The 18,094-nt window shown below is 39.1% G+C and overlaps 1 protein-coding gene across 4 annotated transcripts in view; it reads right to left on the bottom strand.

Annotated features, from left to right (window-relative positions):
- cntn3a.1 (contactin 3a, tandem duplicate 1) overlaps positions 1-18,094 on the bottom strand; it is a 199,152-nt gene that overhangs the window by 20,707 nt on the left and 160,351 nt on the right. For all 4 annotated transcript variants that reach the window (XM_057817332.1, XM_057817315.1, XM_057817323.1 and 1 more), the window contains one exon: positions 2,821-2,996. In XM_057817332.1, coding sequence (XP_057673315.1) covers positions 2,821-2,996 — 176 coding nt within the window. The remainder of the gene's footprint in view (positions 1-2,820; positions 2,997-18,094) is intronic.

Genomic DNA, 18,094 nt, shown 5'->3' with positions numbered 1-18,094 from the left:
TGTGTGAGACGACCTTCAATTTTACGGGTTGAAAAAAAAAAAAAAAAAAAACCTAAAAAGGGCGCGATAGCGCAGCCAGCACATCATAACTGCGTTTCCTCTTTTGGTAACAAACATTTTTACTGGAAGATCAAGTGTTATGGATGGCTGTAAAATGCATAACTGTTTTTATTCTTGTCAATGGAGGTAATGTTATTGAACACTTGATATTAGGAACTGTAATGCAGACATGTTTAACACTCAACCATCGTGCCAATTGTTTAAAATGGCAATATATATATATATACAGTGCTGCTCAAAAGTTTGTGAACCCCCTCAACATTTTGGAATTTTCTATTATTTCAACCTGATTTCCTAATCAATCAATTCAGTAGTTTTTTTTTTGTTTTTTTAACAGTTGTGTTGTCGAGACTAAATTAAAAAGAGTTTTCATCAACTGATGTAGGTGCAAAATTGAACTGTTTGGTCACAACCAAAACCGCCATGTCTGGCGAAAAGTCAACACTGCATACCACCAAAAGAACCTTCTCCCAACAGTGAAGCATGGAGGTGGGAATGTCAAGATCTGGGCTTGCTTTTCATCCTCAGGACCTGGACAACTCCACATAGTCCAGGGAATCATGAATTCTGAGGAATATTGTCAAATCCTAGAACATAACCTGACGCCATCTGTTTTGAAGTTAAAGCTTGGCAGAAGGTGGATCATGCAACATGATAATGATCCAAAGCATTCCAGCAATACAACCAAGGAATGGCTGAAAAAGAAGAAGATTCGTGTTCTGGACTGGCCCAGTCAAAGTCCTGACCTAAATCCCATTGAAATGCTGTGGCGGGACCTGAAGCGAGCAGTTCATGCCAGACGCCCATCAAACCTCTCTCAACTGACTGCGTTCTGCAAGGAAGAATGGGCAAAAATCCCCCAAAGTAGATGTGAGAGGCTGATTAGTCACTACAGAAACCGTTTGGTTGAGGTAATCTCTGCAAAAGGAGGCGCAATATCCTATTAACTGAAGGGGTTCACATACTTTTGCACACATGATATCTGAGTTTTTCTTAAATCAACCACTTTTGTTAAATAAAGAATGACAATATAACTATTTCTTTTGTTTCAGTCCATTATTTGGAATGTCAGTATTGTGGATTTGGGTATAACTTAACATTTAATAAGGTTATTTTAGTTTTTTTTACAAAAAATCTGACCATCGCTGTGGGGTTCACAAACTTTCGAGCAGCACTGTATGTATATAGTTCAACCCACAATATTCATGTGTGCCAGTAATTTCTTTTTTGTGTGGTTGTGCCTAAAAGCATTTACACTCACTAGGCCTGTCGCGATAACAAATTTTAGTGTGCGATAATAATTCTCATAAATTATTGCGATATGCGATATTATTGCGCCACCCAATTTTTTTTTTTAACCAATTTACAATAACACAGTGAGAATACACTATATATTAATAGATCAAGTACACCCATTTAAACGCGATAAATATTTACTCTTAAATTAAAAAATAATTTTTAAGAAATCGCAACTAAAAACAATAGACCATGCCTCTTAAGTAAAAAATACAACAATATTGATACCGCACAGAAACACAGAATAAATAAAATGTGTTTCAAAAAAAAAAAAAAAAAATTGCACTTAAAAACTTAAGCATTTAGGCAAATGAAAACTTTTCCCGTCATGGCTTCTGCAATGTTGTTCCATGGGGATGCAACGATACAGTTAAGTCATGGTTCGGTACGATTTTTGATACGGGGGACCCGATTTTCGATCCGATTCAATACATTTAATGCTCTGTTCAAAAAAAAAAAAATATATATATATATATATATATATTTTTTTTTTTTTTTGCTAACGAGCAAAAATTAAATTGCCATCATACAAACATGCATTTTACTGCATAATATTTATGTGCTTACTTATCTGAAAAAAATTTGTATAAAAGTGCTGAGAACAATCTTTAATGTTTGTAAATTGAGGCAGGGCACACTGTTGATTGCTACAGCTCTCTTAGCAGCTAGGTTTACTACTTGAGCAAGACATCCTATTTGTGGTCCGAATCCATCTGTGTCACGTACTGAATTAACAATATTTGCAACATTATCTATAGTCACTGGTATGGATTGATTTGGCCTTCTTAACTTCCATTCAGTCATGACAGTTTAGAATTCATCGATGTAGTATATGGACTACGTGTCCCATAATCACTCCGGGCTCACGTAGCCAATGGCACGGGACATAGCACATCTAGTTTGCCATTTCATGATATCTAGTGTGTGCGCGCATTAAAAAAGTTAGCAAGCGCCGCTGAAGTCACGACACCAGCATATGACAATCGACTTTCATAAACAGGACAAGTTTGAAGCAGCTGTTCGTTGTCAAAGCCAGGTTGTTCGTAGCAGCCAAGTAGGTAACAATGTTTTGGTGGACTTCGTTGTAAATATCCGGCGTTGTGCCGAAAAATAGCCGCCCCGCGTGAAATGTCACTCCTGACGGGAGCGCCCACACGTCAACAACACCGGCGCGCCATAGATGGTCCACAGTCACTCCGGAGCACTGACGCGGCCGGTATACGTTGAACAATAGGATATAATGGGAACGATTGGCTCCCGCGCTAGTTTTTGCCAGACCTGGAACGAAGATGCATTTTGCGCAGTTGGTAACAAGGAATCGGAACTTTTAACAACACGTCTGCCGCACGCGCGCACACACGTGCACGCGAGGCGATAAATTGCAGCGGGAAAAATACCGCCTTCATTTTTATTTATTGCGCGATAAATGGAATTATTGCATATTGCGACAGGCTTAACACTCACCCCTCCAACTCTTTCAAAATAAACTCCAGCGCTGCCAAAGTGGATAAGCTGCTCATTGAAGAACCATGTGAACTTCAGATCCAGTGAGGGGTCATGATACACCTGGCATGGCAGCACAATGCTCTCTCCCACAGTCACATCCAGATGACCAGCTGGGCTTGTGATCACAGTTGGCTCTGGAAATATAGAACACTGATTAAGAAAAATGTTAAACACGATCTTTTTCCCCTCATTCATGTTTCACAAACTTTTCTGCATTACCTTTGAGCATGGATATAATACATTTTACCATTTCAGATTATTTTTTGTGTTAAGTGCCACAAATATTCCACTGCCACGGTGGGGAAAATGTATTTTTTCTTTAGTCCTGTACCAGCTTTTCAGCCAACTTGGAATAAATTACATTTGGTCTGCAAGCAGAGTAAATATTGTACCTCTTATGTGGGTTGCATAAATTAAAGCCTGTTCCTATATGTCACTGTAATGCTGCAGTGGCAAAGGTTAAAAAAAGAAACTCACTCTGCACTGAAATTCAAGTGTGTGATAATACCTTTTCTTTTTGTGTTTGCATCTCCATTAATCTCAGTTTAAGTGGGAACTAGAGCTGAAACGAATACTCGAGCAACTCGAGTTTAAAAACTGATCCGAGTAATTTTATTCACCTCGAGTATTCGTTTATTTTGACAGCTCTAAGCATCACGTTTTGCTCGGACTACTTTTAATGCGGGACAACGCGCTGATGTCACGTGCGTAGAGGAAGAAGCAAAAAAAAAAAAACTTACTGCAGCAGACAGCCGCTACAAACGACTCCGACGTTGCAAAATACTAGCCTGCACATGCTACGTTAGTTGCAGTTAGCTCTGATGAGTCTCATAGAGATCACATGTATGTTGAACTAGATGCACAATGACAGACTAGGCCGCGTCTGGGCAGCGTTAGCAAACAGCCGCCATCTTAAAGCAGTAGAGCGCTAAGCGCTAACAAAGAGCGCTAAACGCTAATATATAAGATTAACGTTACTGTCACTACTAGCTCACGTAACGTTAGCCCTGCGGAGGGCTAGGTTTCTATTAATTAAGACCACTTTCGATGCGTGGCTAACGTGTCTTACATACAGGCTTTAACATAACATAGCGTTGTGGAGTGATGAGGGTGTCAAATAGAAACTCAATAATGCTAACTATCAATTTTAGCTCAGTAGTCATTGCTGGATAAAACACCAAGTAGCACTAGTCCCTAATGTGCTCCAATACAGCCTGTATCATACATTTATTTTGAACACTGCAAAAATTCAAAATCCTATCAGGACTTACAGTTTAGACTAACTTAAAACTTTACTAGAACTTAAAAATGGCTTGACACAAATAAAAATTCAATTGAAAAACGTGGGAAAAAATCGTAACTTTTAAGCGATGTGTGTTATCAAGCGTAAAGGCATTTTTAGGTGTGTGTATATATATATATATATATATATACATATAATATATATGTATATAATGAATTAGTCTTTTTTTTTATTCTAGTTACATCTGAGATGCAATTGTTGGCTGTTTTCAACAATACACATCAAAAATAAAGACATTGATTGACTGAAAATGATAAAATGTCTTGTTTTCTCATGTATATCTATAATTGCTCTTCACCTAAAAATATATTTGTTTTATCCGATTACTCGATTAATCGATAGAATTTTCAGTCGATTACTCGATTACTAAAATATTCGATAGCTGCAGCCCTAGTGGGAACTGCACCAAATATACAGTGGTAACAAAATGACAATTTCCATTACTTTCGTTTATCAATCATCGGATGTTTGGATCAGCATTTTTATTTTTATATCAAAAAACTGATGAACAGACTAATATTTGAGAACTTTAAAGCAAGGTTTCTGGACTAACAAAGGATGTGTAATATGCATAAAAAACAAATTTATAGGTGTAAAATTTTAACACCCCCCCCTCAAAAAAAAAAAACAAAAAAAAAAAACATCCTTGGATATAGTACTTTTTTACTATCAATAGGTTAGATATGTTTGTGATGCATTTTTAATCAGGCACCAGTGCATGTGCATTGCATTTTTGATCAGGCACCTTTACACGGGCACATGACTCCTTAGACAATCATATAATGTGAATAGTGTGACGCGAAGACCCCCAAAGAGATGAGTTTTGGTGGGAGGAAATGGTAATGGCTGATAAAAAGTTACCCAAATATGACATATAGGTATAAAAAGAAAAGGCAAGCTAAGTAAGCATTTTAAACGTATTTTGGAGAACGAATACTTTGTAGATTTAGGTAAACACTATAAAAAAGATTATTTATTATACTCATTATGTATTATTTTTTATGCATTTATTATTATTTATTATTATATATTTGATGCATTTAAAATATAGCCGAAAGTTTTGATATTGTGGGTTTAGTTCAGTTTCAATTCCGTCCCTTAAGGATTTCTAATTTCACTGCACCGAGGAGATAATAGAGCAAACGCTGAGAGTCCAGTTGAGCAGGGAATTATGCAGCTGTGTCATAAGTACTGTATCTAATAGACAGAAGAGCCAATGCAGGATGTCAGGAGGAGTAAAGGTCTATATTCAGCTCTGTCAAAACAAGGCAAGTTGTTTATCTGGTAGTGGCTAAGGAGAACTGGCTTGTCGTGGCGGTGCATTCTAGGTGAATCCGGGTAAAGTTTCCACGCTAGACACAAAATGAGAGAAACTTTCTGCCACTGATAGCAGAGCTGTCACGCTCGTTCCCTGTTATGACTGTAGGGGAAATCACAAATTGGCTTCCTCATTCACAACATACAGTATTCCTCCACACACAATAACACTCATTTGGTGCTGTTCTGTTTTTAAAGTTCTGGTGTGACTTTTTACAACCTAGATTTTAATACTTGCATCATAATTAGCATATAAATTGCAGCAAATTTTGTGGTTATGCCTCAGTATGCCCATTCTGATCAAGTATGCTATGTCTGCAGTTTAATTTCTCATTTGGGAAGAACACAATGCATGACATGAACTCCAGCAGAAGAATGATTTATAACCTGGAAAGCAAGGATTAATACAATTACCTATCAAAGTACGATTGAGCTTGAGTCCAAAAATTTTTTTAACTGCTTATTTTTTGTACTGACCCAGTTATGTGAATAAAATAATTTGAAATAAATGTAATTTAAACAAGCCAAAGTCAAAATTCTTACAATACAATACAATTAGTCAATTTTTTCTTTTATCTCAGACAATAGTTAATGGTGATTTAAAGTCATACAACAGTCAGAAACCAGCAGTCATTATCACTCTGCAGCAGAGGCATTGTAGTACTAAATAGTTGTTAAAAAAAGAAAGAAAAAAAAATTCTATGAGTTAATGAAGCTTAACAAAAGAGGTGATTTAAGCCCTATGTAGCTTTTTTTTTTTTAGGAATAGACATAAACATTTAGACACTAACCTAAAGTAATAATCATGGTTGTTTTCATTGTGAAAAGCGAAGGTCAGTGTAACTTGAAAACGTCATTAGTTTTGAGTCTTATGCTGTACTTGCACCGAAACACTTGTCCATTCAGGTCTAAGGGCCCAAGTACACCGCATGCGTGATCGTTGCGTTTCCGGTCCGACTCCGGTAAAAAATAGCGCCGGAGCCAATCCGTTCCCATTATATCCTATTGTTCAACGTATACCGGCCGCGTCAGTGCTCCGGCTTGACTGCGAACCACCTCCGGCGTGCCGCATGCCCGCCGGATGGTATAGGCTATTTTCTATTTTTGCCGGACACGCATCCGGCAAAATGGGCGGAGCTGGGCCTGACGTCAAAAGCCCAGGTGCCTAATCACGGTTTAAACACGAGCGAAAATGGATGATGAGCGCTTCATCATGGAGGTGGAAAGCCACAAAGTGATATACATGCAGCAGATATTACTATAAGGACACCATTAAAAGCGAAACTGCAAAGTGTCCTATTATGTGTGTTTTTCTGGCAATGATATCAAACACGACGTGCTAAGCAAAAAAAAAAAAAAAAAAAAAAAAAAAAAAAAAAACAGCGTATCTGGAAGTGGTTCCACTGCAGAAATTCTCGTGCCCCGCGTACAAACAATCTCGGTTTGTATACAGAGTCGAGGGGGGAAAGTACGAAAGAGAAAAAAGAGACGAAAGAGAAAAAAGAGACACCCACAAGTTTCGACCTGGTGGTCTATTCAAGACGTTTCTCTTTCTTTCCTACATTTCACTTGACTCTTCATAGAAAAAACAACAGTTTGCGCTGGCCACATGAATCTGCAGTGTTGAGACACCAATTCCAAGTACGCTGTTTTTTTAGTTCATGTCGAATATAATTCGCTATCCATTTTATAAATATGACAGATTATTTATCAGTTGTTTATAACAGCTCTATGAGATGTTATGTGCCATAAATTTTAAATGTGCACAAAGATATAAACGCACCGACACAACCAAGGGCATAATAGCCCCCCTTCCCTCCACACACGGAGCCCTGATCTCAACATGATGCAGTCAATCTGGAATTAAGAGACAGACACAAATAAAATATTGTAGTGTCGCCGGGGCTGTCATCGGTGGGTTAATTTATGCACCAACGCGGGGCTGTCATTGGTGTGCTGGTGCACCAGCGCGACGCTCCGATTGGTGGACTAGATAGCGTCAGTGTAAATACAGTAGGGAGAACAAGTATTTGATACACTGACAATGGGAAAACCCATTGGCAGTGTATCAAATACTTGTTCTCCCCACTGTAGTTGTTGTTTTTGCATTGGTGAGGTGGCGGGAAGTTAATAAAGAAAAAGAGGAAAAAGGCGTTGAAGCTCGTGTGTTGTTTTCGCGGCCAAACTTCCGCTTAGCAAACGTTACATTATCAATATGCGAAAAAAAATGTGCTCTCTCTCTGCTTCTCTGATGAGTACATACTACAGACTAGTGTTGTATCGGTCGCGAACGATTCGTTCTTTTTGAACGAATTGTTTGGGTGAACGAGACCGAACTAATCACCATCTGCACTGATTCGTTCTATGAAGTTGGTGGCGCTTGTTCGCTGCGTGGGAGGGCGTTGAGCAAGCGGCAGCGTCTTCTGACATCGCACACGACCAATCAGACGCCAGCCTCATCGCGGGCAGGGGAGGGAGCGGAAACAGAATCATGGCGTATGTCACTCATTTCCACGTGTGGCCAATAAGCAGCCAGCGTGCAGGCAGGGGGGAAAGACTGAGTTTTGTCACTTCCCGTTCAGTGATTCGGTCCTCCGGTTCCTGACCTAGCTTGCTGCTAACTTGACTTTCCAGTAATGACTATGCGGTGAACGAGTCATAAAATGAAAGGAAACGACTTTGTCACATATTTGTTAACGTGGAGCCTATCAAATGCTGCTCAAAAAGACAAAAACACCACACAAATCTAGCGAGCATGGTTTAGTGTTCTACTTTTCTCAACAGACTCGGGACTGTGCCTATGACGATATACTATCAAATTTACAGTAATTTAAAACACGCGTAGCTACGAGGCAAGCAAAAGCTGAGCTGCGGTCGCGTGACGGCAGTGAAGCGGGCAGAGAACTGTCACTATATGGAGGCTTCATGGCAGCGATATGTACCTCATATGTGCACAGAAAAAAAATAATATTTAGTATGATCACCATAATACTGATTTGCAATGAAACTGTATATACATGTCAATTTTTTCCGAGTGTTTTTTTTTTTTTTTTTTCGTGTCAGAGGGTGTCGGTTGGTTTGACAAATTATGTCAATCCGTCCATCATGTGCTACTCAAGCGCCCCAAAAACAAAGCGCGCGGACACGGGAGATGTCGCAATATGTCTACATTTTTCTTAACAGACTAATGAGAGTAGAAAGGCGAAATCATAAAGCAAACAATTATTTCTCGTCAGCATTTGACGATCTGAGATGCGGGGACGACAGGGGAGCTGACCGGATTATTTTATTTATTAATACCAGTGCAAAAATTCAAAACGATCATCTTAATAATAAAAAACAAAAATACAACAGAGCGAGAGGTTAATATGATGTGTTGGCCGTTCCATAATTAGAAATTAAACTTTCGATTTATTTTTATTTTCGTGACAGCAGGCATGCCGCGTTGGCTGTTAGCAGCAGCATTGTATATGTGAGCACGATCATGCTAAAGAAAGTCCGTGCGCCCCCGACCCCAAACCCCGACTTCCCCCTCAAAAGGAAAATGTTTAACCGTGTCCTAATTCGAAATGCAAGCACGAGCCATGACTTTGAGCCCATAGAACTAGGACAGACGACGCGGAAGTTCTCCCTCGCTTTAGCAGCAGCGGGAGGGAGACGAGGCTGTCTCTGAGAGCAGAATGATATCGCCTGTCACTCATTTCTGAAACTACGACGAGTGGTCAATGTGCAAGAGAGGGAGGGACCAAGCAATGTCACTTCCCGTTCAGTTATACTGCGAAGCGGTCTTTGGTGATTCGTTCGGCAACGTCACTTCCCGTTCACTAACCGAACGATTCATTTGGGTGGGGAGGGAGATGAGGGGGGCGAACGATTCGTTGAACGATTCGTTTGAACGAATCGTTTTACTGAACGAACCGGAATGGATTCGTTTTCTCAAGTGAACGACAGATCCCGTCACTACTACAGACTCTGTGTGTTTGTCGTTGATTTAAATGGCACATGATCGCGCGCGATCACGCGAGAGCTCACGAGGGGACGGAGTTGGCGGACCGCAGCCGTGCAGCAGCCGGTATGATTTGCCTGTTTTTGACGGACTGCGTGGCACGCAGGCAACACTGAACCGGACCGGAACCGCAACGATCACGCATGCAGTGTACTTGGGCCTTAAGTCAGTATACATATACAGTATTAATGTAAGGACTAAAGAAATATAATCAATTTAATTAGTGATTTTGTAATTAATGAATCTTGTTTAGTCACATCTTAATTACACAATACTTTGCCCCCCCCCCCAAAAAAAATATATATATGTATATATCAGTGAATAAATGAATCGAATATACACAGGTGTGAATATTGTTAACACTAAACAAATGCATTTAATCAGATTTACAGTGGGGCAAATAAGAATTGAGTCAACCACTAATTGTGCAAGTTCTCCCACTTGAAAATATTAGAGAGGCCTGTAATTGTCAACATGGGTAAACCTCAACCATGAGAGACAGAATGTGGAAACAAAACAGGAAATCACATTGTTTGATTTTTAAAGAATTTATTTCCAAATCATGGTGGAAAACAAGTATTTGGTCAATACCAAAAGTTAATCTCAATACTTTGTTATGTACCCTTTGTTGGCAATAACGGAGGCCAAACGTTTTCTGTAACTTTTCACAAGCTTTTCACACTGTTGCTGGTATTTTGGCCCATTCCTCCATGCAGATAACCTCTAGAGCAGTGATGTTTTGGGGCTGTCGTTGGGCAACACGGACTTTCAACTCCCTCCACAGATTTTCTAAGGGGTTGAGATCTGGAGACTGGCTAGGCCACTCCAGGACCTTGAAATACCTTTTACGAAGCCACTCCTTTGTTACCCTGGCTGTGTGTTTGGGATCATTGTCATGCTGAAAGACCCAGCCACGTCTCATCTTCAATGCCCTTGCTGATGGAAGGAGATGTTCACTCAAAATCTCTCGATACATGGCCCCATTCATTCTTTCCTTCACACAGATCAGTCGTCCTGGACCCTTTGCAGAAAAACAGCCCTAAAGCATGACGTGTCCATTCTCATGCTTCACAGTGGGTATGGTGTTCTTCGGATGCAATATAGTATTGTTTCCCCTCCAAAAACGAGAACCTGTGTTTCTACCAAAAAGTTCTATTTTGGTTTCGTCTGACCATAACACATTCTCCCAATCCTCTTCTGGATCATCCAAATGCTCTCTAGCGAACAACAAACGGGCCTGGACGTGTACTTTCTTCAGCAGGGGCACACGTCTGGCAGTGCAGGATTTAAGTTCCTGGCAGCGCATTGTGTTACTGATAGTAGCTTTTGTTGTCCCCCCCGTGTGGTTCTGGGACTTTTGCTCACCGCTCTTGTTATCATTTTGACGCCACAGGGTGAGATCTTGCATGGAGGCCCAGATCGAGGGAGATTATCAGTGGTCTTGTATGTCTTCCATTTTCTAATAATTGCTCCCACAGTTGATTTCTTTACACCAAGCGTTTTACCTATTGCAGTTTCAGTCTTCCCAGCCTGGTGCAGGTTCTCTGGTGTCCTTCGACAGCTCTTTGGTCTTGGCCATAGTGGAGTTTGGAGTGTGACTGACTGAGTTTGTGGACAGGTGTCTTTTATACCGATAATGAGTGAAAACAGGTGCCATTAATACAGGTAACAAGTGGAGCCTCGTTAGATCTCGTTAGAAGAAGTTAGACCTCTTTGACAGCCAGAAATCTTGCTTGTTTGTAGGTGACCAAATACTTATTTTCCACTCTAATTTGGAAATAAATTCTTTAAAAATCAAACAATGTGATTTTCTGTGTTTTTTTCCCCACATTCTGTCTCTCATGGTTGAGGTTTACCCATGTTGACAATTACAGGCCTCTCTATTCTTTTCAAGTGGGAGAACTTGCACAATTGGTGGGTAACTAAATACTTATTTACCCCACTGTACATAAAAAATAAAAATGAAGCAGATAATATCCCTGGCCATATTTGAAAAGACAATTACGCAACATAAAGGGCCGTTGAGGGACCTTCTTTTTTTTTTTTGTCTCAAAAGTTTTGCTACTGTAAGTGTTTAACCCTTTAACACCTAAGCCTATTTTCTGCCGAATTTGCATGCCTGTGATTTTGCCTTTATATTTCAAAGGAAAAAAATGTTGGCATGCGACTCAATAAAGTTTTTTTTTTTCTTGCGACCCAATAAAGTTTCCTCTTGAACAGGTCATGGAGTTACGTCACATACAATGTCACACAGCCTATTCTTCCGCCGTTTGAGCGCTGCTGTCACTTCTACTCGCCGAGACACCGACTCATCCGAAGAAATAACGACGAATACGGCCCAATCTCTTACTTGAGTTACTTAAATCATGCATTAGCTTGCGCTAAATTTAGTTTTCAATTCATTCGGCAGGTTTCAAAGTCACTCGCTCAATCCAACCGGCCGTTGCTCGCTTTGCATGCTTCCCTTTCGTTAGGTGGCGCCTCGCTCGGCAATTTATTAAAAATGTTCACATTAGGTTCGTCCTTCTTGATCTCACAATGGTTCCTGGGATATGTAGTCTTTAGCGCTGCTTTCGGTTTTGAAAAAGGACAAGAAATGATGGAAATATGGAGATAAACAAATGGTCAATGCAGCGTTTTAATGCTTACTTATGAGTGCAATAAAACTCAAACGACATTATCTCCCGTTTTACTTGGTCAATTGAGTTCAAATAAAAACTGGTGTGGACATCAACTTCCGCACTTTCAAATGAGAGCAACCAGCATCACGTAGGTGACGTAATTACAGCGATACGAAGCTTCAAAGATGATATGCGTAAATGCGACACGTTCGGTGTTAAAGGGTTAAACAAACAAAAAACTAACAAATAAAATTGTTCAACAGTGCAAGGATGTATAGAGATACAATGGGTCGCAAATTAGTTTTTTTTCAACAGGCATGTACAATTTTAAAAGGAAAAAAAAAACTAAACATTTGCTAACTCATACTAACCCACTATAGGAAGAAGAACATTTCCTCGATGTCTTTTAAAGTTGATACAACTATTTTTTGGTGGTGTTTAAAGACCATATGCCTCATAGTGTTATTTTACTTGTCTATGACAAGTAATGGAGTAGTATTTGTTTGTGTTAATATTTATTCTTTTGATCATTAAAAAAATGATATCCAATGTTAATTTTCGTTGTTGTGCTTGAATGGCGTATTCCGTTGAATATCAGCTTTAAGCTAGCAAGTGAAATAAAAAATGAAATATATTTTGTATTTTTAATTCTCATTATGTGTATTTTTTCTTGTTTTGTGTGTTAATGTTGCAGTTGCCACCACAGTCCGCTTTTTTTTTTTTTTTTTAAACATTAACAGTTTTTGACACATCATTTTCAAAACCAGAACATACACGAACACGGCAAACAGACAAGTCATTTTTTTTGTAAAAAATAACAAAGGAAAAGAAAAATCCAGGGGGGTTAAAGGAACACAGTAAACACTGAGCATAAGGTAACAGTTTTAACAGCTGTCCTGCTGTTCGAGTCCTGTATTGTACACTAGAATTGTTTGGTTTCCTTCTCAGAAGTTAAAGAGAGGAAGATAAGTGAAAACCGTCTACAGCTGTTAATCGCTAGCCATTCACTCGCTTTTTTTGCCGCAAAGGAATTTGGGATACACCAGTCCACAAGTCTTTTTTGGAGCGCACTCTCTTAAAGAGTCATAGTGAGAACAACACACAGGGACTTGAAAATTCTTGCTCTGATGCAAACTTAGGAATGGAAAAGTACTTAGCTCGGTCCAGCTCTGATGACATTTCAAGAGCACACAAAAACACAAGTACAGACAAGAACGCATTTTGGAAGGCATCCATTGTCTTAACATGAAAGACCGCCTTGAGACGGCAAATACCACAATCTTATAGTCAATGATCAAGCATGTGGGAGTGCACTAAACTCCAATTAGACTCCACAAAGACTCAACATGCTCGTCCTGACTTAGAGTCTTTATTCTGAGATTGTAAAAGTATTTAGATGTGAGCCCGGCATTACCGTATTTTTCAGACTATAAGTCGCAGTTTTTTTTTCATAGTTTAGCTGGTGGTGCGACTTATACTCAGGAGCGACTTATGTGTGAAATTATGAACACATTATGATATCCTTTCATAGGTTATTTTGGTGTTTTGGAGTGACACTGATGGTTTGGTAAACTTGTTCGCATGTTCCTTATGCTATAGTTATCTGAATAACTTAATAGCTATGGCCACGTTCGCGTTCTGCCTTTGGCAATGTGTGTTCAACGGCGTACCGCATGCAGGCTATTTTTAGACCGTGACGTCGCATCATAAAGCGGAAGTAAAGCCGAAGTGGGACATTATAGACTCGCCCTCGCATAAACACAACGTAATTAGTAGGGTTGTTCCGATCAAGTTTTTTTGCTCCCGATCCGATCCCGATCTTTTAGTTTGAGTATCTGCCGATCCCGATATTTCCCGATCCGATTGCTTTTTTTTGCAACTGATTCAATTCCAATCATTCCCGATAATTTTTCCCGATCATATACATTTTGGCAATGCATTAAGTAAAAAATGAATAAAACTCGGACGAATATATACATTCAACATACAGTACATAAGTACTGTATTTGTTTATTATGACAATAAATCCTCAAGATGGCATTTACATTATTAACATTCTTTCTGTGAGAGGGATCCACGGATAGAAAGACTTGTGACTTTGTAAATTGTGACTAAATATTGCCATCTAGTGTATTTGTTGAGCTCTCAGTAAATGATACTGTAATCATGCCCAAATGCATGATGGGAAGTGGAACCATGACTGTGGGTAGTGCTACCAATTTATATATCTTCTCTGCGTTGGGAAATAACATAAGGTGTTAAGATAAAGATCAATTGCTACCTTGATTCCCCACATTGCTTCCCATGATATTTCTAATCATAGAGAGAGGGATTGTAAGGCTTTAGCCAATTAAAAAAAGGCTCCAAAGGCTGCCAAAATTCACTCTACTCATTTTACGCTGCCTTTTATCTCTCTATATAGGTAAAACGGCGCCATTACAGGTTGAGCGCGACAATGCGTGAGTGGGTCGTGCAGCGCATGCATTAGTTGCGTTACATATTTTAACGTGATACATTTAAAAAAAAAATTAATCACTGCCGTTATTGGGATAAATTTGATAACCCTACCTTAAGCCTAAACTAAAGACTGGATGAGTGGAACATATTATGTCTGTAACGTTAAATACAATTAGAAAATGATTTAATTAAAAAATTCATATATTCATATATATATATATATATATATATATATATATATATATATATATATATGGATTAAAAAAGGCATGGCCAATATTTTTTTGCCGATTCCGATACTTTGAAAATGACGTGAAACCGAAACCGTCGTTCGGCATCCCGATCGATCGGGACATCTCTAGTAATTAGTGCTACGTTTATCCGGTAATCTTTCAAAAACGAACATGCCGATCACGCATTGCTTTTTTGGAACCTTGTAGAAACAACTCTAGACATTACGACACATGAAGGATGTTTTCTTCATACGTTTCCGGAAACCAAAAACTCGGGAGGAAAAAATGTGAAGACCGAATCACCTTGCGCGGACTTTAACACCAGCTCGGCGAATCCATTCACGTTTCATATGCAGTAAATATTATGTTGGGTTGGCATGGTCTTTCAGAGGACAAAGAGGTAAGCCATTTTTATATTTTTAACTTATTTTTTTAGCGTAACGTTGTGCCGTACTGCTTCTGTCTGACAATGAATGACCTGAAAAGAATTACAATGGTATCTGACTGCCACTGTTACCGTTTCTGTTATATATATATATATATATATATATATATATATATATATATATATATATATATATATATATTTATATAAAAAAAACCTTTAGCGAGGGGGAAGTGTAAATAAATTATAGGATTAAGATGTGTTATCAATGAAAAAATTAAAAGTGTTCGTTGGCTGTCACTGAGTAGCATTTGCGATCGCTACACAAAGCTAACTAAATTACCCCCAAGAACGGTTAGAGACGTAGGACAACCAGAGGATATATAAGAAAGACAGGGCTGATGGTAAAGGATAGCTTGTTGAAACAGGAGAATGTCATTGTCAGTCGCGTCGATAAAAAAGCTAAAGCTATGCTTAGGTCAGCTCGTTTTTTTTCGTCTTTTTCAGCCTTCAACACTAAAGCCATCTCTTTAACTGAACATTTTTATGTTCTTCCACATCTTTGCCAGTCAATCTGGAACCAGGCACATCATTTTCGGAGAGAATTGGTAGGTTTAGCTCTGTAAACATCTCCTTCGTACACGATTGCCATTCATTTCCTATTAGGGACAAATGGTAGCTTGTCCCTACTTAGCAACAGTAGCTAATGTCATGAATATTAATGAGCGGAAGTGACGTGTTGCTTGTGGTACGCCATTGTATTACTGACTTTTTTATATTGAAATGCTTGCTTTTAGTATGTGGCGCTTTCACACCCACGTGTGGGCGCACTCGCACTTGTTTACGCAAAGAAGAGCGTTTACACGCCAGAAGAAGACGGACAGCTTCGCAGCGTCCGTAGCGCAGAGAGAGCGAGACAAAGGGCTCCGAACCTAAGTTAATTGTTTATGCTTGTAAAATATCTCTACAGAGGCAACGCCTATGTGGATCATCTTTTCTGTTGTTGTTGTGTGTTTTCCACCCGCTATCGGACACTTAGATCCAGATGTGTGGTTGTTTAAACGATGTGCTAATGCTAGCGAACGCATGTTAACAGTTTGTGTCATTGCTGTAATAGCACCTAATTATCATTTATTTACATTGATGCGAAACCATTTGGTATCAAGGACGAAATTGATTCAATAAATTATACGGATGTCCAGCATTGTCATTTGGGAGTTTAGCTCGCTGTATAGTCAGGACCGAGCCGTAGCGTCCTGTTGAGGAAAGTATATTCGCATTTCGTTGTTCATGCATCATGTAACATCATACTGTTGTCTATTGTATTTTTATATTAAATTGCCTTTCAAGATGACATATCTGTTCTATGTGTTGGATTTTATCAAGTAAATTTCCCCCAAAAAAGCGACTTATACTCCAGTGCAACTTATATATGTTTTTTCCTCTTCGTTGGGCATTTTATGGCTGGTGCGACTTATACTCAGGTGCGACTTATAGTCCGAAAAATACGGTACTTAACACAAGTAGGATATTGATAAAATTAATAGCTTATAGTGCAGTTGTAAAAATATATACACATAACCCAATTTCTACATAATGAAAGGTACTGGGGATGCAGGGATGAATAGTTGGGTTTCTGTGCCAAGGTATTTGCAATTCAAAGTAGATGTGAAGAGGAATCACCAAAGGGCACTCTAATAGAGCTCTGTTGTCGACTCGGCTCGTTAAAATGACCCAGAGATCTTATTGCACAGCAGACGTGTGTTATTTAGAGGTTTTAAAAAAATGCCATTGTGTGGAAAAATAAATCAACCATTGAGAAGCAATCAGCCTTTGGGTTTCTGCAGCCTTTGTCTATCAACTAATTGGACTTTATGTAAGTCATCTATGATGTTAGAGCAGAGTTCTCCAAACAATTCCACTTACGGCCGCAGTGGAGACTCCTGTGCTACAGTGTTCATGGGTACCTTGGCTGACATAGGCAATATTAAAACACAACATTGGCTGAAAGCGAGGCAGCTCATGCACACATGGTGTGCTGCTTTGATTTGAGTTCTCCCTGAATAAGTCACTAGCCACTTTCAGCTCCAAACACGGTATCACAGAATTTGTCTTTTCAGACATACAGTAAGGCTACGTTTCGGATCATTCAAGCCTCAGTGGCTTCTTTCAAATATGACAGAGATGAGCTGGCGTGCATGTTAGGGGTGCACTCTAAAAGCACACTGAACACAAGCCTATAAGAGGATACACAATATAAACACACCTCATTGTTTCACCACACGCTATTTAAAAAGTGAGTTTTTGTGCAAAGCACATCTGTGTCTCGCAACTTGGTAGTGGCATAGTCATAACCGAGTCCCAAGCTGTCCCATTCAAAATTTAACAGTCTCTTCCTTAGCCCTAAGATTGATTTCAGTGTGTTTTCAGTTTGCCCTCTAGATTGTTAGATTGCTTATTGCTTGAGTCAAATAGCAGGGGAAGCAGTGAGAGGGGATGTATACAAACAGTTCATTTAACTATTTCAGAGCTGGTTAAAACTAGTTCGGCAACTCTGTGATTAGGCATGCTTAAATTATTATTATTATTTATTTATTTATATTTTAATAAAAAGACAGATGCAATTAAAACATAAACAAGCACTATGACCATTGGTCAGTAAAGTCCAAATTTATTCTGTTGTCACCCATAACAGATATGTGATATTTAGTTGTAACGTCTGAATAGGAAAACATAAATGAACAATCAAGTGGTCACTTTTATTAGCCTGTACAGACTAGACTGTAGCATTTTGTCGTCACAAAATGGTGCAATGAAACGCGTCCTTTGGTGTGAGCAAGCCAAACACAGAAATATATGTGAGGACGTTCTTTTTTGTTGTTGTTTCTTACAGATTTCAAATGTATCAGT

This window comes from Corythoichthys intestinalis, chromosome 2 (genome assembly GCF_030265065.1).
Source record: "Corythoichthys intestinalis isolate RoL2023-P3 chromosome 2, ASM3026506v1, whole genome shotgun sequence".
NCBI lineage: Eukaryota > Metazoa > Chordata > Actinopteri > Syngnathiformes > Syngnathidae > Corythoichthys > Corythoichthys intestinalis.
Note: the sequence above shows the minus strand (reverse complement) of the source record. Positions and strands in the feature narration are given on the sequence as shown.